At 36.7% G+C, this 26,218-nt stretch overlaps 1 protein-coding gene and 2 long non-coding RNA genes across 9 annotated transcripts in view; 1 reads left to right on the top strand and 2 right to left on the bottom strand.

The window, feature by feature from the left end:
- LOC136250835 (uncharacterized) overlaps positions 1–24,948 on the top strand; it is an 86,317-nt gene extending 61,369 nt beyond the window's left edge. For 2 of the 4 annotated variants that reach the window (XM_066043156.1, XM_066043159.1), the window contains exons 13-18: positions 19,485–19,766; positions 19,833–19,986; positions 20,036–20,128; positions 20,193–20,306; positions 20,370–20,455; positions 24,518–24,948. In XM_066043156.1, the coding sequence (XP_065899228.1) occupies positions 19,485–19,766; positions 19,833–19,986; positions 20,036–20,128; positions 20,193–20,306; positions 20,370–20,455; positions 24,518–24,740 (952 nt within the window). In that variant the 3' untranslated portion in view covers positions 24,741–24,948. The remainder of the gene's footprint in view (positions 1–19,484; positions 19,767–19,832; positions 19,987–20,035; positions 20,129–20,192; positions 20,307–20,369; positions 20,456–24,517) is intronic. The other 2 variants (XM_066043157.1, XM_066043160.1) reach the window with 2 other exon arrangements.
- LOC136250873 (uncharacterized) lies at positions 2,063–3,850 on the bottom strand. The gene is made up of 3 exons (XR_010698795.1): positions 2,898–3,850; positions 2,463–2,851; positions 2,063–2,409 (listed from the first exon to the last, which is right to left on the bottom strand). It is a non-coding gene; the product is annotated as an uncharacterized lncRNA (long non-coding RNA).
- Positions 9,606–11,813, bottom strand: LOC136250864 (uncharacterized). Of its 4 annotated transcripts, none has more exons than XR_010698782.1 (6): positions 11,370–11,813; positions 10,411–10,476; positions 10,235–10,328; positions 10,090–10,139; positions 9,933–10,042; positions 9,606–9,689 (listed from the first exon to the last, which is right to left on the bottom strand). It is a non-coding gene; the product is annotated as an uncharacterized lncRNA (long non-coding RNA). The 4 variants fall into 4 exon arrangements; XR_010698784.1 differs by having other exon boundaries at positions 11,376–11,403; XR_010698783.1 differs by having other exon boundaries at positions 11,366–11,400.
- Positions 24,949–26,218: the final 1,270 nt, after the last annotated feature.

Raw genomic sequence — 26,218 nt, 5'->3', positions numbered from 1 at the left:
CACCTTTTTGGACCTTATTAAGTGGAGATTTACAGTGTTTACGTGCCAACGCAAACTGATTCCCTCTCTCACGCTATGATTTAGAAAGTCGCAGCACCTGTTTCACCAATAATACATATCCGTTTTCTATAGCATAGTGACCACCATGTAATGCACCGTTCATGGAAACATTGAAGCGCTCTAAACAGCTTCGCTGATGCTGCTGCCCATTTTTATTTAAAAACCTGAAAAATCGCAAAAATTTAAAAGCGTGCTACAGACACAGCAAGGGGAATCACCATATTATTACCCTATGGTTTTGATGTAGACTTGGGTAGGATTGATCACCCAGATTTGGAGGAGAAACAACAGAGGTTGATTTTTTCATTGCCAACCCTACCTTATTACAGTTACATTTTTGTAATGGCTGCAAGGGATTTTACTGATATATATATACCCAAACCCCAAGGGCCACAGGTCCAAGGGTGTATATACCATATTTACTCGATTTGTGCTGCACTCTCGAATAGTGCGGTACTATTCGAAGGTCTTTATCCTTGTTTCTGAAAATAATTTTAATTGTACCACACCCTCGAATAGTACTGCACTATACTTTCGTAATTACTCTTTACTAGTGCTCTCATACCTTTAGTATTAATCTCCATCTCGATTTAAGGAAGGCACTGTCCTGGCAAAACTTAAACGGCTATCACGTAATCGAAATTCCGGATATTAGTTAGTAAATTGACCACGTAGCATGAGGCATGTCATGGTTGCGGGATGTAAAGGATTTATGGTTTTTAATACATTAAACCATAGATACTCTACCCACCCGGGATATGAAACTGGCTGTTTATTACACCTCTATCCACACCTCTGTTAACACCTTTCTATCATAAACGCCGCTTACTTAAATATTTTAATAAGCTCGCGTATCGCACAAATGTCTGAGGTTGCAAGTGTATTCGTTCTTGACAAGGCTACTGACGCAGCAGTGGAAGCGAACTACTTTATAGAAGTATGTAAAGAAATACTAAATGAGCCGAGATTTAGTGATGAAGAACAGAAAAGTTCTTGTTTCTTTCGCTCAGCAGCAACGCGTTTACTAGAGCACGAAACCCGGAACAGGACATTTTCAAATAAATTGGAATGTCATTTAGAGGAGTTGTTTACTACCACTCTAAATCTTTCAAGATTGTGGCCAGAATTTCATAAATTTGCTGTTGGGGATGCAGTAAAGCTGGAGTGGAAGGGATATTGTGAGCAGGTGGATGTTGAGCTGAATCCACTGTTTTATCAGTACATTACTGAGAAAATCTTCAAGAAAATGCTAAGAGCAAAAGTTACAGCAAAAAGTACACAGGAAGATTCAAGCAAACCAGATCACGAGTTAACTTTCAAGGAGATGAACACAGTAAACTACATTGGTGGGTATATCATCAAGCAGCTGCATAGCAAAGTCATCACAAAGAAAGCTTATGTCGATGCTTTGCTATTGCTGCAGTCAGACCTTCCCACTGGATTAGAATGTGCAAAGTGGACCGAAGCTATCGATCGTGGTGGGTTAACATACATCAATGAGATGATCTACAATTGCTTAGTTGCTGTCGAGAAAATATGCCAAAAAGAGTTTGATGGTGACTCAAGCAAGTTAAGTGATGTTAAGCACTCAATTTTAGACAAGGCATTAGATGATGTGGATGTGACATTCTATTGGGACCTTGCAATTGGCATCACATCCACTGAAGTTGGAGACGAATTGTTAAAGATGGCAATTGATTTGTACACCACTGTTCGTGGAAATGCTTTTGCAAAAGGATTCATGGAACAATACAAACAAAAGAACAAAAAAAGCACACAGAAATCAAAATCACTCAGAAAGAAATTGTTTTAGTACCTACAAATACACTAGTAATTATACTGTTAAATGTGTTACAATCAAAATGTTAACTTCTCCTGCACGCTTTGCACTTTTGCAAATGCACATCTGTCTCAGCGAAAATAGCATTTCGTTACTTGCCTCTGCAATTTCCAGCAAATGGACTTGACACTGATGTCACCAACTACACGTAATGCTTGTTCTTTTGTACTTCTGTAATTGTGGGGTTATCATTCGTTTTCCCTCGTTGCCGCTGGAGTCCAAAAAATTTCTCCAATGGATCCTGACTCAGTTTCTCACTGAGAAAAAATGTTACTCCAGGTTGGCTCAGAATTATTGGAATCAATTCTACAAATGAAGCCACTATAAAATGTTTATGCTGGTAAAACAATCATTTCTACACATGATAAACCCATACCTGTGATTGAAATCCCTTCCATTGTAAGCTCACTCAACAAATTACGTTGTTTTTGTTGAGCGGTATATCCCACACGGGCCTCTACAGATGTTATCCAGGTATCCATATACAAAGTGAAGTCATCACTTAACCACTACAGTAATAAATATTTTTTTATATAACCATAACAATCAATAGTCTATATACCTTTAATCGAAAATCATCCTTCTCATAGTATGGGTTCTGGAAATCTTTCTTTGTTTGTCTCCCTTAATTGAGGTTGTCAACATTTAGACAGTCGAAAAATTTATCAATGTATCCAATGAACTCAGCCATAGCACAATCATCTGTTCCACCTGTTAATTTCATTGCACTGGACACAGTCCCGCTTAGTACCTGCATGTATTCTGTAAATGCATAAAAACTGCATGTACTGTATATACCTGTGCAGCAAGATCTACTCGCATCTTAGAAAACGATGTGAGATGAATGTGCTCATATTTGAGTTTTGGTACTAATGAAACCCCTGTACCAGCTCCTATAGTACGACGGTATAGGTTCACGACATGCTGCCAACTGATGTACTCTCCACAGCGCTGTAATATTTAAGTTAAGAATATAATTCAACATACAGGCACTTACCCATAGTGGCCTAGATGAAAAACAATTGCGAATTGTTTTAAGAAGGTGAGGAGGATAACAAATCAAATAAATATGCCTCTCATCTTTGCTGTACTTGTTCAGTACTTTGTGCTTTTCAGGCTCAGATTTGGTGAGGAGATGGTACAGTCGTCGATTTGAAGTTGCTCCATCACATGTACATGTCAACACTTTGAAATTCATGCACTCAAGATGGTGAACTGCCTCCCAGAACAATGGATACAGTTGCGAGCCTTTAATAGAATCCACTGGAAACTGAGCATATGGAAATGCCAGATTAGAAGTCAAGCCTCTGACCATGATAAACAATACAGACTTAGCCAAAGGCAAGCTGCTCTCACAATCCGTCTCTGAATTTGAGTAATGCAAGAAGTCATTATTAACATCTCAAACTCCACAAAATCAATTAAATTATCAGTGTTTTTGTTAAAAACTAACTCCTCCTTTATGTGCATCTCATCAAACAATAGTCCAACTATGTTCTTGTAATCTGGGGTTGCACTTAGTCTTGCATGTTGTCTTAACTGATTATCTGTTGCAGCTGAGAAGCCTGCACCAGTAGTGTTGAAATGGGTGTAGTCCTGCAAAGTACGTTCTGATGGTAGATGCAAACACTTAGAATTTCTCAACACCTTATAAGCTTTACTACTACAATGGTGAAGATACAAACACCACTTAATTACAAGTGGGTGCCTTTGCCCTTCTTCAATGCTTCTCGCTGCTGTTTCCAAAACAGCATTTGAAAAGATGATTCATCATGTTGCTTAATGACCTCATCCTCGTGTTGATCCATCACAGTGACCAAATCATCATGCAACGATGGTTCAACAGTAAGTCCTTGTGTTTCAGTAAGTAGCTTTACTTTTTCTTGGAGGCGACCAATAACTTTTTTGCTTGCTTTGTACCTGCCTTGCAATGTGCGCACTCTGAGTGATGTTTGTCAAATAGTCCAAGTTTGTATGGCTGCTAGGTGATGTGTCAGGGTGTGAGCTAGGTGATGGAACAGTTTTTGCTTTTAAATTGAGTCTTGACACAGCTGACTGTAATGATTTGTGATGAGCAGCACACTTGCTGCACCTTATTGCACCTTCACCGACAACAATATGGCATTCATGGTGCCTGATGGTCTGCTTTTCATCAACTGTTACAATGTTTGCGACCAGTGTTTTCCCTAGAAATTTAAAAAAAATGTGTAATTGTTTGTATACGTACACACAGAAAATAAAAAGCCAATAAGTTTTGATAATTAAGTGCTACAGTGGAGAGTGTAGTTACAGAAATTGTGCATGTAAAATTCAGTGAGGTAATAAATTTTACATGCATAGATATTATGTACACACACGCGCACACACTGCACATATTTATTATGAATACTGTATATAGCAACTTACGACCTGTCCCAAAAAATTTACCCTCATTGTGTTGAATAACTTCTGTAAATTCTTAACACAAGTTGCCTTCACACAAATTAAATTGGTCAACTGTTCTGAGCAGCAATGAAACATCACTGACACAAGAAGCACAGGAACAGACTGCCACTCCAAGCTGAGGTAAATCAATCAGATGTCCTTCAATGGTGACACTATATTCAAAGTTTGAATGTATTTGGACTGATGCAATAACCCAAGGGGAAGGCATAAGCTTCATTTTTGCCAATGCAAGACGATTTGGATTTGCTTCAACTACTTGCCAACCAGAACACCCTCCATTCTTCACCAAACGACTGTGTAATTCATTCAAACTTCTAGCTTGACCACAGGTATATGAAATCAGTGGCAGTGACACTTTTAGACTCGATGCTTCACCAGTATCTGTAGAAGATTCAACCTCTTCTCTATGCATTGTTGCAGAATCATTTGTCCCTTTCCTTGTTAATCTTTCTTTTCTCTTTTTTCTGTAAGCTTTCACACTTGAAAGCTTCAGCTTGTGCTTTCCTGGCATGGGTCTACAAAAGCATAGCACGAGTTTACATGCCCCTACGCATTACACCCGAACAGCTAACTTGACACACACAAACAACACTTTTTTAAAATTATGTTTCTTAATTTCTGTACACCAGGAATACTCAAAACACCACCAGTTTGATGAATCAAGGCCTTATTTATACGAGGACAAAACGGTAGGGTTATTAAGCCACGATGCAGCACGCAAGGGTTCACAAAATAAGGAGACTTAGGTTGAACACAAAACCTGAAAAACAACGTTGTCAAAGGGAATGTCGTTTAAAACTATGCCTGTTCGATTGCTGGCACTAAGTTAACTTCGCCGTATAAAATTGGCCTTGATTCGTAACATATTTCAAGACTTATGGTTCGCAGAGTGATCAGATCGCCAACTTACACAACCTTCTTCACTGCTCGCGACAATCTCCCATCAAAAGACTTATAGTAACAGGTAAACAAAAGAACAGAGATTTGACTTTCGGAGACTCGATTCTCGCTGTTTTTAAGACTTCAAGAAAATTGATACTTCTTTAACACCAATTAATAAGAGGTGCGGATGGGCCATTTTAATGTATGGGGAGTATGCGGCGTTTCATATCCCGGGTGGGTAGAGTATCTATGATTAAACCTTTGCTACTGTGGCAGTAAGTAAGTAAGTAATCCATTAAATTTGGACTATAAGTTACTCACCTAGTTGTCATATTCTTCTTGTTTCAAGGTCTGTTCAATAGCTGACATGCCCCAACTCAGTGGGTAGAAATACATATCCACGCATCGCCCAAGCGGTCGTTTTACAGATCATTCATCTTAGAATATACGTAGTTTAGTTACTGTCAAATAACCTAAACTTAGCAACTACACTGAGCCTAGCCTAATGTGTAAACTAAAAGCCACAATAAAATGTTCCATGTTGCTTGAGTCAAGGCATTTCGTATCTTTGAGCTGGTTGGGCATTGAAGCCATGAGCAAACCATGTTCCCATGATATCGCCCAGGTGATATCTAGATATTGCCTAGTGACTGTGGGAGTTAAACCCTGACTGGCACCTTTGAATTCCCACGCTAAAGTGGTATATATAATAGATATAAAATAGGTAGTGCTTTGTACTAAGTATTTTGCATATATTCACTAATGAACTTTATCAGCAATTACGATATCAGTGATTGTGGGGTACTTTATCACGCAGTTAACAAACTGAGTGTTTATAGTGGGTTTTTTGTTGTTGTTTTTTTTGTTGTTGTTTTTTTTAACTTGGAACTATTAGATAACAGTGGCAAGATGTTGTAGCAGTGCAAAATGGAAGTACCTGGTGTAATCAGACCAAAACTATTAAATGATATTCAAATACCGTAATTTGCATTTTTTTTGTTGTAAAATAATTTTCGTGTGCAAAACTTGTATGAAAATTTCTTACACGAAATTTTTACATAAGATCGAATTACTCTAATAGAGCAGTCATTCACGTAAATCTGCTAAATCATACAAAATATTTTTACATGAATATTTTTATCATGAAATTTTTTTGCATGAAAATAAAGTGAATTACGTAACTATGATATGCTCATTAATTTGTACTGAAAGTAAGTATATACATATGCCTCACCTATGTCTTTTGTTTGAAATATAAACGTTATCATAGCATACCACCATCTCTCTCTATCAGACCCCGCTACTGCTGCCACTTTTATTTTACAACATACTGTATAACAGGAATGATTCACGGAAGATAACATTGACAAATGATCTGCTAATTCCTCATTTGCGAGAAACAGGCTGTAGGACCAGGCGTCCTACAGACCTTCAGCACTTGTGCTGTAAAGCTTCAATAATAAAAAAATAAAACATTTGCTATTTATTGTATGCATGAAGTAATTTAGGAAATGGGCACGCGCCTACAACCAGTTAGTTATGGAGTGGGGAATGCTTGACTCTGACACATTGTGTAGTTCACCAATTTTGCGGTTGAGAAGTAGTTTAATGTTATCTGTTAAATGTGTTAATTGTTGTTTTATTAACATTCACGATAATGAGCGGATCAACGATAGTTGATGGGCACTGGGGGCGGCACTAAAGACACACCCATGCACAGTGAATTGCCTGGCTGTAGTAGCTAATGGTTTCTTCCCACTGTCACTTGCCTAGCTACTGTCGCTGAAGTTTTGCATCTCTGTTTGAATTACACAGTCGTGTGCCTCACTGTAGCATCATAGTAGTTTAGCTAACTAGTTGTGAGGCGAGTAGCTATGCACACTCGTTATATGAATGTTGCATAAACTAAGGCATGAATCGTATGGATTCATATATATCGTATGGAATTTTATGAAACCCACCACGATCCTTTGGATTTAGATGAAATTTGGCATATACATGGACTCTAATAAGAAACTTTCTCACACCAAAATTTGGCCCATTCTATTGATCTCCCTTTAAGATATGACCGCTCAAAGTTTATTAGAAAATATTACAGCAGCTTACACAGGTTTAATAAAATGGCCATAACTTTGTCAGTGATTGGCACAGAAATTTTCTGTTTAGAGTTTTGGAATGCGTATTAAATTCTCTTTCAAGTGATATATAATTCATTATAATTACTCAAAGGAAAAGATCAAACCACAAAATGTGACTTTTTCCTTTGATCTTAGTTTTTTCAAAAACTGATATTTTAATTGCTTTTATTTTTTGTTCAAATATTTTTCTAATAGCCTTCTTTCATGCCAGTAAGTTTGAAGTTGGGATGGCAAGTAGATTATGAGTTATGGCTACATACGTAATTCTTATTGATGTTTACATGCTATAGGGGGTATAATTATGAACACTACAATAACAATACAAACTTTTAAATTCAATTATAGTGCGGGATCTCATCAGAATGTGGTTAAGTTGTATTACACATACAGTTGGAGGCATCGTACACAGGTATAATCACGAGATTAAACATAAGTATTAATACTCTCCATTGCTGAAGGCACACCAATATACTCATTTTATGGTTATCAATGCAGTTATGATAACTGGTGCAAATACCGTCAAAAGTCCATAGCTAATAGAAATTTTGTACCATATATTGGGAAGGTTTGGTGCTTAAGTTTGGTGAAGAAAATAGTTTGACAAACGTGTGAAACTTCATAATAGGAGGGTTTTAATTTGGTAAAGTAACCAAATTTACCAAACAATTTCTCTGCTAAGCTTTTCTGTTATTATTTTGTATAGTGCTTGTCAGACATGCATAGGCATAGCAACCCAGGGGGGGCTCTATGTTTAGTGTGCAAAAAGATCGAAGTACTCTAATAGAATAGTCAGTTGTTGAAATAGAGCGGTCATTGTATAAAATTGTGCTCAGAATTGATATCAGAAGGCAAAATTTTCCTTTTGGGGGCATGCCTCCAGACCCCCTAGAAGGGTTGTGTTTGCATGTTTATACTGTCATTTACAACCGCCTGGAAAAGAGAAACTTTGAGTATCAGTGGGTTACATTCATTGCTGAACATACGTACAGTAGTTCACCATCAGACGCTGTATTCTGATTAATCTTTATTGACTGTACAACACCGATGGTGGTACTGTATTTGTCCAGCAATGAATGGAATCCATGCACTGATATACTAGAATACTTAACTATATTTTCAACAAATCCTACCACTTCACACACTTCTTGTGTTGCTTTTCATGAACTAATGAACGAAAATTAGACCACTTACCTTAGATTATCATATTTTTAAAATTGATAAAATTATAAAATTGTAGTCTGTATACGTAGATTAAGCAGTATACGTATACACTATATACCCAGCCAAATAAGCTATGCTAAGTAACTTTTGTACATACAATAATAATAATAATCAAGACTCACGGTAGTGAGGCGCGCGGCCAAGAAACTACGAAGCGCATGCCCAATTAAAAGATGCGGCCACTACTGTGAGTTATTTACGTGTAGGGTCGGTTTCGCAATATTAGCCCTGGATTATGCAACATCTCTCAATGGATTTGTATTGGGTTACGTAATAAAAAAATCTTTAGTCATCGTCGTTTTCTTGCGACCTTGCTAAAATAAAAAATATAGCCGTATTTAGACATATTTCACTTTATTTCTCTACCTTGTATTACACGTATCGTCACGTTATACCAGTCATCTTACCTGTGTTTGTACCAGCCGTCTAGGCCTGACATTACTGATCTAATTCTGGTTGGCCCTACGCGTATTTTCTCCATTCAAACCTGTAATCCCTACAATAACTTTTAAAGACACGATGTGGACACAAGCCCTAATGTCTGACAAACAAGTTGTGAAAGCGTGCAGACCCGTAAGTTCCCTAGGGAAGGCATTTAAGCAGAAATATTTTAGAGTCCATTTAGTGCCACGCCCCATGCGAGCGTTTATAATCGGAAGATGTCTTATAAACAAGGTGTGAAAGTGTGAAGAACGTACAGACACTAGGGAAGGTGTATAAATCGTTAGTCAATACTCTATTTAGTGCCACGCACCACTTATGATACAAGAAATATTTTGCAAGTTGTGTGGAATGACCAAAACTCATGTACAGTCACAAACCACATTCCAGACAAAACTTTGTTTCCCTACATTATGTACATAATGAAAGCCACAACACAAGCTCCACCTTACACTGATGGTGCTTTGTGGAAGTGTGAACTGCCGTGACAGCTACTAATAAGGCAATTCTAATTGTGGATAAGATGGCTGCAGAATTCATGAAAATTTCTTGCAGTAGAGTAAACATGTAACAGTGCTATTACAAAAATTTAATAAACATCAGTTTAACACCAAGTGATTATTTCTTAGATGCCTTCATGATGACACAAGATTAAGTGAGCCCTGTAAAAGAACAAACAGGCACTGAATTAAACATTAAAAAAATTATATTCAAGACTATAAGTGAATCTGGTGTACCAGAGGTAACGTAAATGTGTTTTGGTGCCTAAGTATGTAAACATGAACACCTGATCTTAAGTAACAACACCTGATCAATTAACAATACCTGATCTTAAGTAACATTAAGTTACACTTGTGCATAAAAGTAAAACTTACTAAGCAATTGCTGTGAGCTTGTGCACATACCTCAAGTCAAAGCTGCTAATCAGACAACTGGCCAATTATCACTAGGGCTGGGCTTGTGGTCACCACAAAACACAACTTGCTTGGTATTCTGACAACACAAGAGACCAGTCCTGTAAAACAACAAGCAAGCATTTTTGCCTGGTCAAACGTTACTTACCATGACTACATCCGACTGCTAGTACGTGAACTGCTATGACCAGATGGCGCCTGCAAAACCGACGGTGTCATTAATACATACAATATACCAAAAAATCTGGGTACTAGGAAAACATTAATACTATACGCACAACACGTAAACTGACCTGGGTATTAGTTTGTTACCATCATATGAGATAGTGCAATATCAACTAATTATGTAGAAATTCATGACAACTTTTGATGTCACAATATTGAGCACTACAAAAAGAAAGCACAATATAATTCCTCAAGTTCTGTATGTAAACTGATCTGAAATTCACAATACTAATAAGGGTCCTACCTGGTCCAGAGTTAAGTATCACAACCACATCCACTGTTGGTGGGTGAATCACAATGATTAGATTGCCTGTAAAAACAGATAGGTGAGCATTAAATGCAATACACTTAAATTTGTCACTTTTTACACAATATAAACATTTGGGGATTTTATTCGTTTAAACAGTTGACATTGTTACACCGAGACCTGAAAAAGCAGGCATATCAAGAAGTTTGCGGACATTTGCTATACTTTTGTTCATGGCAAAAATGCCAGCTGGAACAGGCATGTCCAATACATTTCAATTGAAAAATTATTAAAAATTAAATTAATTATCGTGTACCGCCTATCTCGTGTCTGTTTAGTAACTTTCTGAATTTGATACATGTAGAGCAACTCTCTGTGAGTACAATGATGCCAAAAGAAGTCCAATTCACGGAAATTTTGGCTCGTCAAAATGGCCTAAACTGACCAGGTGTAGCAAATTTCCCCATACATTTTGTATTGAGTGTTTTGGAGTCATGCAATAAAAGGCATAATAACCCACGACACGTGATAGATACCTCAGATTCGAACCAGATTTGGAAATAGCAGTGAATAGCAATTAAGGTGAGCTATAGTAGAAGGAAATCAGAGGAAATTTAAGCTTGTCATTTTAAGGTTGAAAATCACTTACTTTTTTTTCTATGGCGGATTGAATGCCGGATATTTGGAAAGGAACGCTCTGATCTATTTCGATGTCTTGACAGCCATTGTTAACCTTCACTACATTAGTGTTACAATGAAACAAAAGCACTGTGAATTAGTTCTGCAGGTTAGTTTGTGAAAATTACAGTGTTCCTGATTGAGCGAAATAATGTCTGTGCCATGCAGCAAACTTCTTCATGTGTTTCACTGTACATAAATTCAGTAATTTAGACCAGAACATGTGAATGGGTATACTTTTTCATACAAACATTGATATCTGACAAAGATTCACTTACTTTCACCTGCAGCCAAAGTTCCAAGACTTCTGATGATGTAAGTGGAAAATGACAAGATAGCCCGGTTTTTTGGTAATTGGTCCGTACACCTTGTCAACAATCTCGCCATAAGATAATACGAGCTAGTGAAGCTATTAGGAGTTTTCGCCTGGCGGGTCTCTAAAATACCATAAATTCGGTTAATCAGTGTGTGTCGATGATCTAATCCTCGATCTAATCAGTTTCGTTAACCTCCACTCCAGACTCTTATTCTTTCGGCATACTTCAGAAATGGTGTACGGCCTCTGCATTAAAGTACACCTCACCATGAAATGAAATCCAATTACAATAAGACTTAATGTAGTCTCGTTGCTTCTCTCTCGCTCTCCTTCTTGGACTGCCATTTTAAACAACATTAGTTCAATTTTAATTGAAACCGCTTATCACGTGTGTCCGCTTGGGGTGTTGCCGGCAGGGACATTCCAAGGGACTTCACCTAAATAGATCACGTGATAATTGTTAGTCTTGTGTGGTACTTGTCCTTAGTCATGGCTCAGCAATGCGGTACGTGTGTACTATAGCCTAGCTATATATAGGATTGTTTGTGCGCTGCTAATTTTTTCTATGATGATGCATATGGTCGCATAGAACGCGTGATGGTAGGACAAATTCCCGCCCCTAGCTATGCCTATGGCATTAACTAGCTTTTTCTATAGCTACTCTATTATAATTACGTATGTTACTGATATATCAGGGGCACCAGAGTAAGGTGAAAGTGGTAGCTAAGGCGAGGCTAAGTCAACTGGTCTATATAGTTTTGGCCCCTAGCCTGGGGCATACTCCCTCAGAAAATTTTAGTTAAGTATACTGCAACTTTTAGTCCTTCAGTGACCAAATTTGCTTCATCAAGTTTGAAAGTTTAATTCCAGTCAAAAAGGCTCGGATCTCAATGCACTGGTTGTATCTACTGTACCGGCTCTGATGCCCTATATATACATCGTCCAAAAGATGGTTAGAGTCCCATATTAAAATGAACTCTTGTTATATTATTATTGGTTAAATAGGGCAGACAGCCGAGGCTGATTAGGCCCTACAAGGTACAAGTAAATACATTACAGACATTCAATTATGGCCTCTGAAAATTTAGTTAAATTGTCCATTTCTATCAGTGTTATTGGTAGTGCATTCCATTCTCTGATCGTCTTCGGGAAAAAGCTTGTCATATACGTATGCAGTGGTACTTGTGGATGGTATCATTAGGTGGAATGGGTGATGTTGTCTAGTATGTGTGGTGGTAAAGTGATAGTAGTCAGGTAGAGATAAGCCAATCATGTCGTGCATTATTTGGTAAAAGATGTTTAGTCTTTGTTGCTTCCTTCCCTTTGCTAATGGCAACCAATTAAGCTGTTCCAGCATAGTAGCTACTGACACTACTGTGATAGTTATAGTCAGAAAGGACCCATCTTGCAGCACGCCTCTAGACTTTTTCTAAAAGTATTATTTGTACAATGATATGCTTGCATGGACTCTTGATAATAATGACTATATTATGTATTTAGCTTCAGGTTGCGTATACAATTCATCTGCCAGTATAAATTGCTACTCCATGCACTATGACGGAGGCCTAAGGCTCTAGCTACACACTAAGAATCAAATTATATAATGTTCTACACAATGATAAGATAATTGCCAGAGGTTATTGTATCAGCAAAGAGTTTTGAATATTAATTGAGATGTTTTATTTAAGTGCTCCTCCTATAATTATTGTTCAATTATCTGATGTCTTGTTGGTTTCCCTCTATCCTCTTTACTGATCCCTCTTTATTGATTCTATATGACTAGAAAATCTGTATACCAGTTACAACAGTTGATCTAAATATGATGATGATGCAGTTATTGAGACGAAGAGATGCACAGCGTTTCCCTACAGTGCCACAACACACAAACACTTGAAATGTAATCTGAGACTTATGTGTATATAGCTGCAGTGAACTAAGCATTGCGTCGTATTACTACCCATCAGTGCTTGTGCAATAAATTGTCTGTATTATGAATTCAGTCAAAATTATGCATAGCTAGCTGTGTAGTAATTTATTAGGCACCCAGTCAATGCTTAAGTTTGAGCATAAGATGCCTGAAGTATTTACCACAGATATATTTTGTAAATAATATTATAAAAAAAAGATAAATATACTCTAATAGAACAGTCAATAGCCAGCTGTGTAGTAATTGTGAACTAATTAGGCACTTACTAATTATGAGCATAATCTAAAGCATTTACCACAGATGGGATATTGTAAAATTTTGTTAATATAGTAAATGAATGCCACAGTAAACATAGATCTATACTCCAATATAACAGTCTGTCTATTCTACACTGTAAATTCATACTTCCAAATTTACAGTGTGAACAGTGTCTGTAATGTGCATGTCTTTTTCAAACACGATGACAGGTGCACATGTTTGACTCTCCTAGATAATAATATTATTGCTAATTTCCAAATATCAGTCATCTAAATGTTACCATTTTAACAATTTTGTTGTTCCACCAGTGAGACTATCACTATAACAAAAATGAGTGATATCCACCCCAAAAACACCTTCGCTGTAAAAAAAAAGGTGCGTCCAAGAAACTACAAGTACCTGTAATCCAATATAATTAAAAACAGCTCAGTTGTAGAGAAAGACTTCATGAAAGTAAAAATAACTGGTAACTCAAAGAGCTGATATCTGGAGCGGCCAAGAATCAATCTTAATCCAACTACTTATACTAATTTTTTTTAATCTGTACAAAAACACCTAGCATTGGCTGTAAAAAAAGTGCCCCCATGAAAGTAACTGGCAATTGAAATAGCTGATATCTGAAGCAGCCAAGAATGAATGCTGATATACAACTAATTGGAATTAACAAAAAGTTTAACATTGAACCTTTGTCTTTCAGCTGTGTTCTACATTCACTCTTGCTGCATCATAAATTGATTTCTTTTAACTCTAATTGGCTGGTAATTTGGCCGCTTTTTTTAATATTCAGTGTATAGAGCAAAAAAAAAAAGGCAGCCAAATTACCAGCCAATTAGAGTTAAAAGAAATCAATTTATGATGCAGCAAGAGTGAATGTAGAACACAGCTGAAAGACAAAGGTTCAATGTTAAACTTTTTGTTAATTCCAATTAGTTGTATATCAGCATTCATTCTTGGCCGCTTCAGATATCAGCTATTTCAATTGCTAGTTACTTTCATGGGTGCACTTTTTTACAGCCAATGCTAGGTGTTTTTGTACAGATTAAAAAAAATTAGTATAAGTAGTTGGATTAAGATTGATTCTTGGCCGCTCCAGATATCAGCTCTTTGAGTTACCAGTTATTTTTACTTTCATGAAGTCTTTCTCTACAACTGAGCTGTTTTTAATTATATTGGATTACAGGTACTTGTAGTTTCTTGGACGCTCCTTTTTTTTTACAGCGAAGGTGTTTTTGGGGTGGATAATATATATAGTGAAAAGAATTTGGATCCCTATCACATAATTGCTTACATAACTTATTCTGAAGCGGTAATCAAAAACGCCCTGTAACTTTTTTTTTGTTATAGGCGATGTACTGTAGGATATTTTAAACTGTCTCTGACTTGATGCATTTTTCACGAAAAATCAGGAGTTGTACGTCAGTAATTTACACCTCATACTCAATTTGCAAAAATTCAAGAAATTGGTTTACGTACATTATCAGTGTCCAATTATGTGTAACTACTCCAAATTTCATGGTCACAGCACATTCTATTATTGAGTTCCAAAGTTCCAAAAACATTACCAGATTTTGGAACAGTACACTATTCCCTTCTGGAGTTTTTTTTGCACTGGAATTTTCTTGTGATTTTATGAAATATAGCTGTTATGTCAAAAAACTTTGCATACAGATCTTACAAAACAAATTATACAAGTAAAAGACGCTATACGAGAAGTTTGGCAAGGGAGTTGTTTGGCGAAGAAATCAAAACTAAAACCCTTTTCCTTACCAAACTTACAGTACTATAAGATAATTTACCACCAAACCTCCCCAATATAATTATGGTATACAACCTCTGTTATGGACTTTTGATGATATTTGCACCAGTTGTCATAACTGCTTTGATATCTATAACATGGGTATATTGGTGTGCCTCAGCAATGGAGAGTAAATCAAAGTATTAATACTTATGTTTAATCTCGTGATTGTACCTGTGTACGATGCCTCCAACTGTATGTGTAATACAACTTAACCACATTCTGATGAGATTCCGTACTATAATTGAATTTAAAAGTTTGTTTTGTTATTGTAGTGTTTATAGTTATACCCCCTATAGCATGTAAACATCAATAAGAATTACGTATGTAGCCATAACTCATAATCTACTTGCCATCCCAACTTCAAACTTACTGGCATGAAAGAAGGCTATTAGAAGAATATTTGAACTAAAATTAAAAGCAATTAAAATATCCGTTTTTGAAATAATTAAGATCAAAGGAAAAAGTCACATTTTTGTGGTTTGATCTTTTCCTTTGAGTAATTATAATGAATTATATATCACTTGAAAGAGAATGTAATAAGTATTCCAAAACTCTAATCAGAAAGTTTCTGTACCAACCACTGACAAAGGTATGGCCATTTTATTAAACCTGTGTAAGCTGCTGTAATATTTTCTAATAAACTTTGAGCGGTCATATCTTAAAGGGAGATCAATAGAATGGGACAAATTTTGGTGTGAGAAAGTTTCTTAATAGTGTCCATGTCTATGCCAAATTTCATGAAAATCCGAAGGAGTCCAGATTTTTTTTTGGTTGATTTGGTATGGAATGACCCGTATGAGGAAGGTTGAAGATTCAGTGCTAGTATTAGCCCGCTAAAGGACTTTTTCAGGTTTTTATTGTAGAAAAAGTCTTGCAAGAAAATATTCACGAATGCATGTAAAATTGCAAAATTCGTGAATTTTTCCTTCCGCGAATTATTACTGTTATATGGTAATTGTGTATACAGTATATATATGGCTCATTATATGTGACCGGATCTGCAAGAATCCCATATGTTTGTGCAAGCCTAATTTTATAATAGAATGCAATAAATGCAATGGGTGGAGTATTTACAAAATCGTAAAAAATTCCATAAAATTTTTAAGTGTATCTTCCACAGTGAAGGAAAGAGATAAAGACATAAATCTTAGTAGCATCATGATCCCCAAAGCAAGAGGAGTTGTTTCATGCCAGTAGTCCTAAGGAGACAGAAGATATGAGTGTTAGTCTGCCTTGTGTTAGACAAACAGTTCACTATAGTTTTTCACGTTTTTGCCTTCACCCTGGTCATAGGAAAAGCCTGGAAGACAAAACTTACCCAGCAATGAATTTGCCTGTTCATGAAGAACCCAATGGTGTAAGTTGCATCTTGGTAGACGACTGCACTCGTAAGTTATGATTGTTTAATTAAGCGACTGTAGTTTACTTTCTGTATTGTCACTGTACAAATCAATTTTTCTGTTGCTGTCACTTTCAAGTACTGGAACTTCAGAAGTTCTTTACTTCTAGAGTTGAATCTTCAGTTCTAGAGTTGAATCTTCAGTTGGCCATCACTTTGGCTATCTAGATGAAAAAAATGTAATACAATGGAATTCAAAAAATGCGCTAACATATGGGGTTCTTACAGATCCAGTCACATAGCTTATACTTTTGCACACTCCCCAGACCATATAAGCTCATCAATCATCATACAGTATGATAGTACTGTATAGTAGGACCACAAAGGAGTAGGCGTGGCCCACAAAACAACATCACCCAAAATCCAGCCTCAATTTTCCCTGATGACGATGAGGCAGTATTGGTTAGATAAAACTAAGCTCAAACAAGCTTTCAGATCAACTCGAAATACTTCCAACAAGTTGTTACAGAATTTTTTTTTAAATTATGTAACAGAATTTTCTACTGACTGACTGACTGACTGCCTGACTGATTGATTCCTTCAGACAAGTGTAACTTGATAATGGCTAAGGCTACGGGCTTGATTTTTTCACTGTTCGACGTCACTTCGGCCCAAGAGGTGCCTTTGGCATACCGCAGTATGTACAATGCATTCTTCATGGACTTACCAGTGTCCTCCTTTGTGTCCTATTCATCTTTGCTGACAGCAAAAAGTGTCGATTTGGTGGTAGCACGTGACGGCTTCCCTTCGTAACGGAAATTGTCCGTATTTTTCATAGTGGCTATTTTGATTGCAATGGTGCTATTCAAACAGTTCTTGATTCATATTGTTGTGTAATGGTTTGAACATGGCCAGCAACGAAGCATAATGGATACTTCACGTTTCAGACAATAATTGGTATAGCTGGGGCGCGTGGCTCCATTTCAGATGCAGTATGTGTGGGTTCACCAGTCATAATAATTATTTACAAAAAAAGTTACAAACAACTACACAAAAAAATTGGACTTTCCAACTAGAGTAGGAACCATAACACATCGATAAAAGTACTGAAACAAGCTGGAGTAGTGCACGATATTAAATCACAGTTAAACAATAAGAAATGTTATATATATATATCCCTACTGTGCATTTCTGTTATGGTATCTTGAGCACAGTAGGGATATAACACTTCTTATTGTTTTACTGCGATTTAATATCGTGGGCTACTACAACTTGTTTCAGTACTTTTTATCGATGTGCTATGGTCCCTACTCTAGTTGAAAATTCCTAATTTTTTTGTCTACTTGTAATATTGGGTACACCAGAGCACACCAAAAGACTGCTCTGGGTACAGAGTCTCAGTGTAATGAGCAAACAATAAAAACACTTGGATATTATGTACAATGTCCTTTTCCACTTGTTGATGAACACAGAACATCATGTTAACATAACCTATGCAGACTATGAACCTGCATTGAGTATACGAGACTGTTTCATCCACCACCATGTGCAATCTGTAATTTAGCAGTGTGGGAAATAATATACCGATCACATTCAGGAGGCTAATGCCTCGGTAATGTTCACAGCAATGCAAAAGCTTCTTCCGGAACACAGGACAACAGAGCATTTTCACTCTGAGGATACACACACACACACAAACACACACACACACACACACAAGCATACATGCATGCACACGCACTCATACAACATTATTTGTTTTATAACCACACATTTAAATGTAGATTTGTCCTTAAAGAAATAAGTTGTTGCTAGTATATTTAAATTTAAAATGAGGTGGGGATCCAAGTGATAAAATGTAGAGATGAGCGATGGTATTACAGCACAGCTCTATGAGAAATTCCCTACATTGGCATGTTATAACAATTACTTTGTTCTGTGCCAAAGTAGGGATTTTCCCACCAAGCTATGCTGTAATACCATCATTCATCTCTTGCTTCACTACTTTTTATAGCTTGGATCCCTACTTCATTATGATATAGCAGTTTGTTAGTTTTTTGTTATAGCATATAGCTACCATGTGTGACTGTTCTATTAGGGTGACTACTGCATTAGAGTATCTTGAGTCAGCTTCTCGCCCACCAGAGGTGTGGTCACTATTCTGTATTTCATCATGCTATCATTATAATACAGTTAGATAATTAAGGGATAAACTAAGGTCATTGTATTCGAGCAAATACATTGTTAAGAGGTGTAGCTACTCTTCACGTTCAATTGTTGTTAGTTAACCAAGTTCATTAATGGGCATGTTCTCAAACCTTTCATGAAGCTACAGGTGTACACAGGGTGTTCACTACCTTTTACAATAGCATAAGCACTTTAACTATTTTTGTGGCATCTAAATATGCTGAAGTGTTTATATGGAAGATTAACACCTCAATATATTGCATGAAGAATAAGATGACTGGCCTGATTGAAGATAAAAGGAAAGACAAGGTGCAGAGGGAACACACTCATTGGAACCCCAAAAAGACACATGCCACTGGTGAGCTTTAATTCTATATCCGCAAATGTTTTCTTGTTTTTATGCTGTATTTGATGGACTAATATTATTCCATAAAGGTGATTTTTGCTGCGTAAGCTGTTTCTAGGATGATTTTTAAAGGCGGCATTTAGGCCAACGTGCATCACTTTAGTACCAATCTGTACTTAAATAGTACTACTGAATTGTTTGATAATTGTTAATTAATTGTAGAGTTTGTGAAGAATTAGGATCAGGAGAGTTTGGAATAGTTGCCCGTGCCATATGGAAGCCTTTGTCACATAAGAAAGTGGAAGTTGCTGTGAAGACTTTAAATGCAAATGTTAATACTAAGGATAGAGTACGATTCCTCCAGGAGGCTGCCATAATGTGCCAGTTTGATCATGAGAATGTGGTCAAGCTTCATGGTGTGATGACAGATGAACCTGTCATGATTATATTAGAATATGTGTCCAGGGGAGACCTGAGGAATGTATTGATACAGCTTCAACCTTCGTGAGTAATTGTATAATTTGAGCTTCATGTGCTAGTCCATGTAACTGTTTCTTTTCATCTGTGCAGAGGTGGAGGAAGTGTTGCTACTAAGCTGCCAGTACTACTGCTGAAATTTTGTCAAGATATTGCAGCAGGAATGACTTACCTTAATAGTAAACAGTTTGTTCACAGAGATTTGGCAGCAAGAAATATTCTTGTTTCTGAATCAGTTTCATGCAAGGTAAGAGAATGATTCACACAGAGGCTACTGTGGTGCTTTATTTCTGAAGATTGCTGATTTTGGAATGTCACGTGATCTACTTGATGAAAACTACTATGTCACATCAGGAGGGAAAATACCAGTAAAATGGACAGCTCCTGAGGTACAGTGTATATATGCAGTTTTATGCATATTGTAATAACATGTTAACTGCTCTCTAATATTAGGCAATACATTACAGAAAGTATTCTGGTCAGAGTGATGTGTGGAGTTATGGAATTGTATTATATGAAATATGGAGTCTGGGATGTGAACCATATGAGTGGTTAACTATTGTAGAAGTATGTACATAACCTTTAGTGTTGTATACATACAATTCATGTGTTAATATATTTTCTGGTAAGACAATAGAGAAAGTTGATACTGGATACAGACTCCCACCACCTCCTGGTTGTCCCAGAGCTATATACCGAGTGATGATTAAGTGTTGGTATGTGTGCGTGGATTGGATTTCATGTTATGTACATAATGGAGTGTTGATATTAAATTTTTAGCTATGTAGATTTTGATGTATTTATAATTTGATTTTTATCAGTTTGTTTATGTAAACGCTTGTGTTACCACCTGCTGCTAATTACAAATACACACCTTTAAAACTGATGTATTTAAAGGTCAACTGAAATGGTAAAATACACTTTGGCTATTTTCAATCCTTGCTATTAGTGGGATAGGTTGGTGCATGTGATTTAGTAGATACAATACATTTTAGTAGAGGTGTACCGATATGGGTTTTTGGTATGTACCGATATCAGATATTGATGCAACCAAAGAAGCCGATAACCGATAGTTGATCCGAAATTTGCATTAATATTTTAAGTTAATGAAATGTACAATCACCTACCCTATGTACAACAACATGTGCATGTATTCATTGCTATACTGTACCTGTGGTGGTATACAGCTTGAGTTTCTGTTGTGCAATCCAGACAATTAGGCACCCACAAATATTTTTATGTATACTCCAGTGAAGCCTAAAACAGATATTTCTGCATTACTCCGCATTCTAATGGCTTGTGAGGAAGCTGCCAATACAGCAAGTTTCCTTGGTTATCCTGTGACCCTTCTTTTATTACAAAGGTACTCTGTAACTGCTTCATTTGTAAAGACTGTGATAAGCTTTCCAGCAACGAACACTAGAATCAAGTGTATTTATATGGCTTCTCGTAGCGTTGCGTTTGTTGCAGAGTGAACAATAAGCCACTGGCACTAATGAACCACATGAATAACATAGAAAACCAATGCATAATCCATTTATGTACAAACTAATACTACTGTATAAATATCGGTGGTTATATCGGTCCTCCTGCTGTTCTGTACCGATACGGATATCGGTTAAAAATGCCATATCGGTGGCCGATATTGTAGCCGATCCGATTATCGGTACACCTCTACATTTTAGTGTATTGTGGTTAGTCAATTATATTACTTCACAATGCATCAGAAGAAAACTTTAGTACATGTGAGGTGCCATTAGCGACATAAGTGTCTACAGTGTATGTACAGCTAGATTCAATTTAGTTTCATGTCATATCTACCATAGCAACTAGAAACACGGTAAGAACTTGTACTGCAGCCAGTTAGACTACAGAAGATAGTGAATTTTCACTGGTCTTGTGATGAAGAACACTCAAATACACTTGTTAACAGGACTGTTAATCAATAGTACAGTGGTCAAAGCATGTCTAAGTTTATTTATAGGATGTTTTGAATATATTTAAGCGTCCAACACAGTGGATGGAGGAAGAGAAACATGAGGAAAAACAATTGCGATAGTGCCACTGGCCCAAGATATGTGTGAGACACTATCCCTACCAGGCAGAGAAGTGACTCAGGAAAGTATAACGTGGATAGCATTGTTTGTTTCATTGTACTGCTAATTCAGCTTTGTAAACAAACTGAACAAATTTTATTTCAGTGGAGTGTGAGCTTCAATAGTGCAAAGCACCTACAGGCTGAACTACAGGTAACCACAGAGCAACTCTGCTATTGCTTTCCAGCAGAATGTTCAAGTAATCTTGGAATACCATGAAGTTGAAAAGGCGAGCTTGGTATTGCTACCTGCCTGTACATTGGACTTTCACTGTTTATTTACCTTTCCCATTGTAAAGTGTGTAACAACAATACTTCCAGTTCTGTTTTTGTCTTAGGTCATAACATGACATAACTAGACTTTGTGGCTTAATATCTCAATATAACAACATAATTAAATTATTTAAAAGGTGTTTTGTGCATTGCATGATACACACAATGTATTTATTCAATAAAATGGCAAGTGAATTTTCCATTTCAGTGGACTTTTTAAAAACTATTATTTTATCTAGATATATATACCAATCTACCAATCTAGTATTGGTACTGATACAGACGATTTGAGCAACATTGGGTATTTCCAATACTGTGTACACCTTTCTATTCAACATACTTATTGTGGTGGTCACCTGAAAGTGATGGTTATCCATATGTCTCGTTGCAAGAATCCATTAGTTGCATCATGTGATTATTATTAATTTTTAAATGACTGTTTTGCGTCTTAAGAGCCAAAGCTTTGTAATAAACAGCCTGTTGTCATTCTGTGGAAGACACCCCTAAAAGAAAGAAGGTAGTGGAGACACCTTGTTAGGAGTTCGTGTCATTTGCTTGAAACTTTGCCGGTATACATAGTCTGGTTTAGGATGGTATGCTAGAGAGTTTATATTACTTGCTGCATCTCTTTATTCTTGAATACTAGTAGTGTTGCACCGATATGAGATTTTGCCGATATTCTGATAACCAATGTTGGTTAATATTTTCAAGCCGATAAACGTAGCCGATCTGATACAGCACAGCATGTCTATTATGTAGCAATTTTACTAGAAATTTGATTGTAAATGACCAGTTTAGCTTGTTTATAGTGGCAGTATCGCTACAAGTTGACAGTACACTGAAGCAGTAATAACAACATTATAATACAGAGTCAATGCATTTGTAACATCATTTGGTACACATGAGCATGTATGTCTAACTAAATAAATACATATATCTGTATCTGTTGCTTTTTTTCATCTTGGTGCCAATCTGATACCGATATGTAAAAAACACAGCCGGTATATGGTTTTTCCAATAGCCGATCCGATTATTGGTGTAACACTAAACACTAATGAAAGAGACCTCTAATATTGTGTAATATAAAATGATTAACAAGTACACAAAAAATTGGAATTTTCGACTAGAACGGGGACCGTAACACATTGATAAAGAAATACTGAAACAAACTGGAGTAGTGCACAATATTAAATCACAGTAAAACAACAAGAAGTGCTATATCCGTACTGTGCTCAAGATACCATAATGGAAATGCACAGTTGGGTGGGATACAACTTAAATGGTATAATACAAGGCATTAATATCCGATTCCATAACTATTGGTCAGCTAGAACTGGCTATAGTATAGGTATTGCTTTGTGCACAGCACAAGTTTCATAAATATCTGAGCTTTCCTTCTAAGCGGGCTGAAATTTCTTTGTGGCACTAGAAAGTGGAAACTGGAAGTGTCACTAATTCTTTTTGAAGTTTCAGTATTTCCAGCATGCTCATTTAGCTACACTACTCTATTCTAAGCACACACTGGTGATTGGTCACCTAACTTTTCCTGTTATGCAACAAATCATAAATATCACTACCATGCTGCAGTAACACTCGGGATATAGCTGTGTTCTATCTTTTGTTAATGAAACATGTCCTTATAAAGAGAACAGTGATTTCCTGGGCTGTGCTTGGTTATGTTAACAGGTGCTAGTAGTTTATATGCAGCCATAGAGTGTCAGGAATACTGGTAGGATAATTAAAAGAATGATTTCAACACAGCTCTGTTTCTGGTCCTCTACAGCACAGAGAGCTTACAAAATATGTGGTTACTTAGTTTACTGCTTTGAGTTGTTCAGGCTCTTTTACAACTATAGCACACAAATACTTAGACTCATCATGGCTTCCTTTGAAAATTAACAGCTTGAAGGTGATGATGCAATAAACCACTGAGTAGCAGTGAATATAGGATGAATGCCATACATGGACTGAGGTTTAAATAATTAGTCAAATGTTGGAATCACTAGTATCATGCTCCTTCGCGCCTTCGACGCTTATAAGCTCCTGATAGTACATATAATAACTTTTTACTATTCCAAACATGTTGCAATGGATATGGAGTGATCGGTGAAAGTAAATTTGTGCTTTACGTAACAAGAATCATGATTTTTTCTCACGCGATTAGCAAAATTTGAAAAATTACAAGCACTCTACGTAAAATGCAGGTATATATCCTCCCATACTTGTTGTATATAAATTCCAGGTCTGAAGTTGTATAATAACTTTACACTATACCTCACATGCTGAAATGGTTGAGGAGTAATTTTGTGAAAGTCAATTTTTTGATTGTGGACCCTAATGTAGGTATTAGAATAGTTCATACAATGTATATCACCACCTGGGGTCTCTTACAATCCCATATCTGTTTCAGGAATTCTGAACCAAAGTCAAGGCCTCAATTTGCACAGATTACACAGCTACTATCTGGTAATCATAATTACTTGTTGGGTTGGTCTGATGAAGACAAGCAATATGGTGGTGAAGAGGCTATGAAGTTGGGAGGTCGTGCAGAATGTACCAATGACCTTTATTATGATCTGCAGTTACAGTATAATCGCAAAGAATGTGTCAACTATCTGTATCATAAGCAGTAGCATACAACCATCTAGGTATTATTTTTGTACACAATATTAATTATTGTTGTACGTATTTTGCATACTTATCTAGCTAACAGCTTTAAAACATTTGAAATGATTTCCACCGATCGATGTAATATAAGTATTACTCCTTGTGCCTGGACACAGGGTAGATTCTATATCACCTAGTCAAATCATTGTATGGTGGTTTGGTACGTGTACAGGAGCAGGAAGGCCATTTAATTCAGGTGAGTTGCCTACCTGCCATGATAGGAACATTATGCATAGATAAAAAATGGGCTAAAAAATAGACCAACTTAGAGGGCATGCAGCTTCCTGTCACGTTTCTTCTATAGAGGAACAGACAATAATATACCAACTACAAAACAACTTTTGTCACCATTAACATAGATATTAGAGTACACCCCCTATGCTATTAAGGAGCTTTGCACCAAATTTATTGTCTCCTTAGAGCCTTTCTAGGATAGGGTGAGAAATTGGAAACAGTGGAAACAGAAAATGGAAAACTGAAATGGTCAAATTGTTATATATGAACGTGTATCCTAGAGGGTAAAACCTCACTTAGTGGCCACCTCTTAATGACTACCTTTTACAAAAGACTACCTCTGTACAAAGGCCACATTGTAATTAAGTTCCAAAGATAGCTAAGGCATACTTAATATCTAATTGATTACATCACTTCGTGGTCACCCTTAGTAAATACCACCTCTTTACATGGTAATGTTGATAAGTTCCAAACGTGTATTTCATGCTCATAGAAAGGGGTTGATGTCATCTATAATATCTTAACTAGCCATTTTTAGCTGACCCAGCTGTTTGATAAAGTCGTGAAGTAGAAGTTTGAAAATTAGCTGTTATTACAATGTGAAGAGGTAGTCTTTGTAAAGAGGGTGATCTTTATAAAAGGTGACCATTAAGTGGTTTTGAAAGGTCGTTAATCATCATTGAGATCTAACCACAAGGTGGCCACTAAGAGAGGGTTTTACTCTTGGATACTTATGCTGATTTGACCACTTCTAGCTGTTTTCCATTTCCATTGTTTCCAATTGCCCGGATAGGACAGAAGATAATGGATATACTCTGCAGCTAGTCACCACAGAGAAACACCCTACTATACCAAGTAGGGACTCACACTGTATACACTTATGTAGTTTTTACTACCTTTAGGAGGAGAGGACAGGCAGCACACCCTGCAGCTGGTCAATGTTTACCATAAATGTGACTGGATCTGCGAAATGGGGTCTTATAGCTATAGCCTTTCCAAGTTTGATGAGTCATAACATGTGATTAACCTATTGTCTTAAAAATACATCCAGGAGTAAGTAGTGCTATGGTAAGAGTGTAAAGTGACTAAATTTCAGACTGGTACCATACTAAGCCAAGTTATAGATTGCCAAATATGTGCAATTGGAAAGGCTATAAGACTCCTTTTTGCAGATCTGGTCCAGTCACAAATACCAACTAGGGTCTACACC

Source organism: Dysidea avara, chromosome 3, assembly GCF_963678975.1.
Source record: "Dysidea avara chromosome 3, odDysAvar1.4, whole genome shotgun sequence".
Classification (NCBI taxonomy): Eukaryota; Metazoa; Porifera; class Demospongiae; order Dictyoceratida; family Dysideidae; genus Dysidea; species Dysidea avara.
The sequence above is the reverse complement of the archived record's forward strand: the minus strand, read 5'-3'. Positions and strand labels throughout refer to the sequence as shown.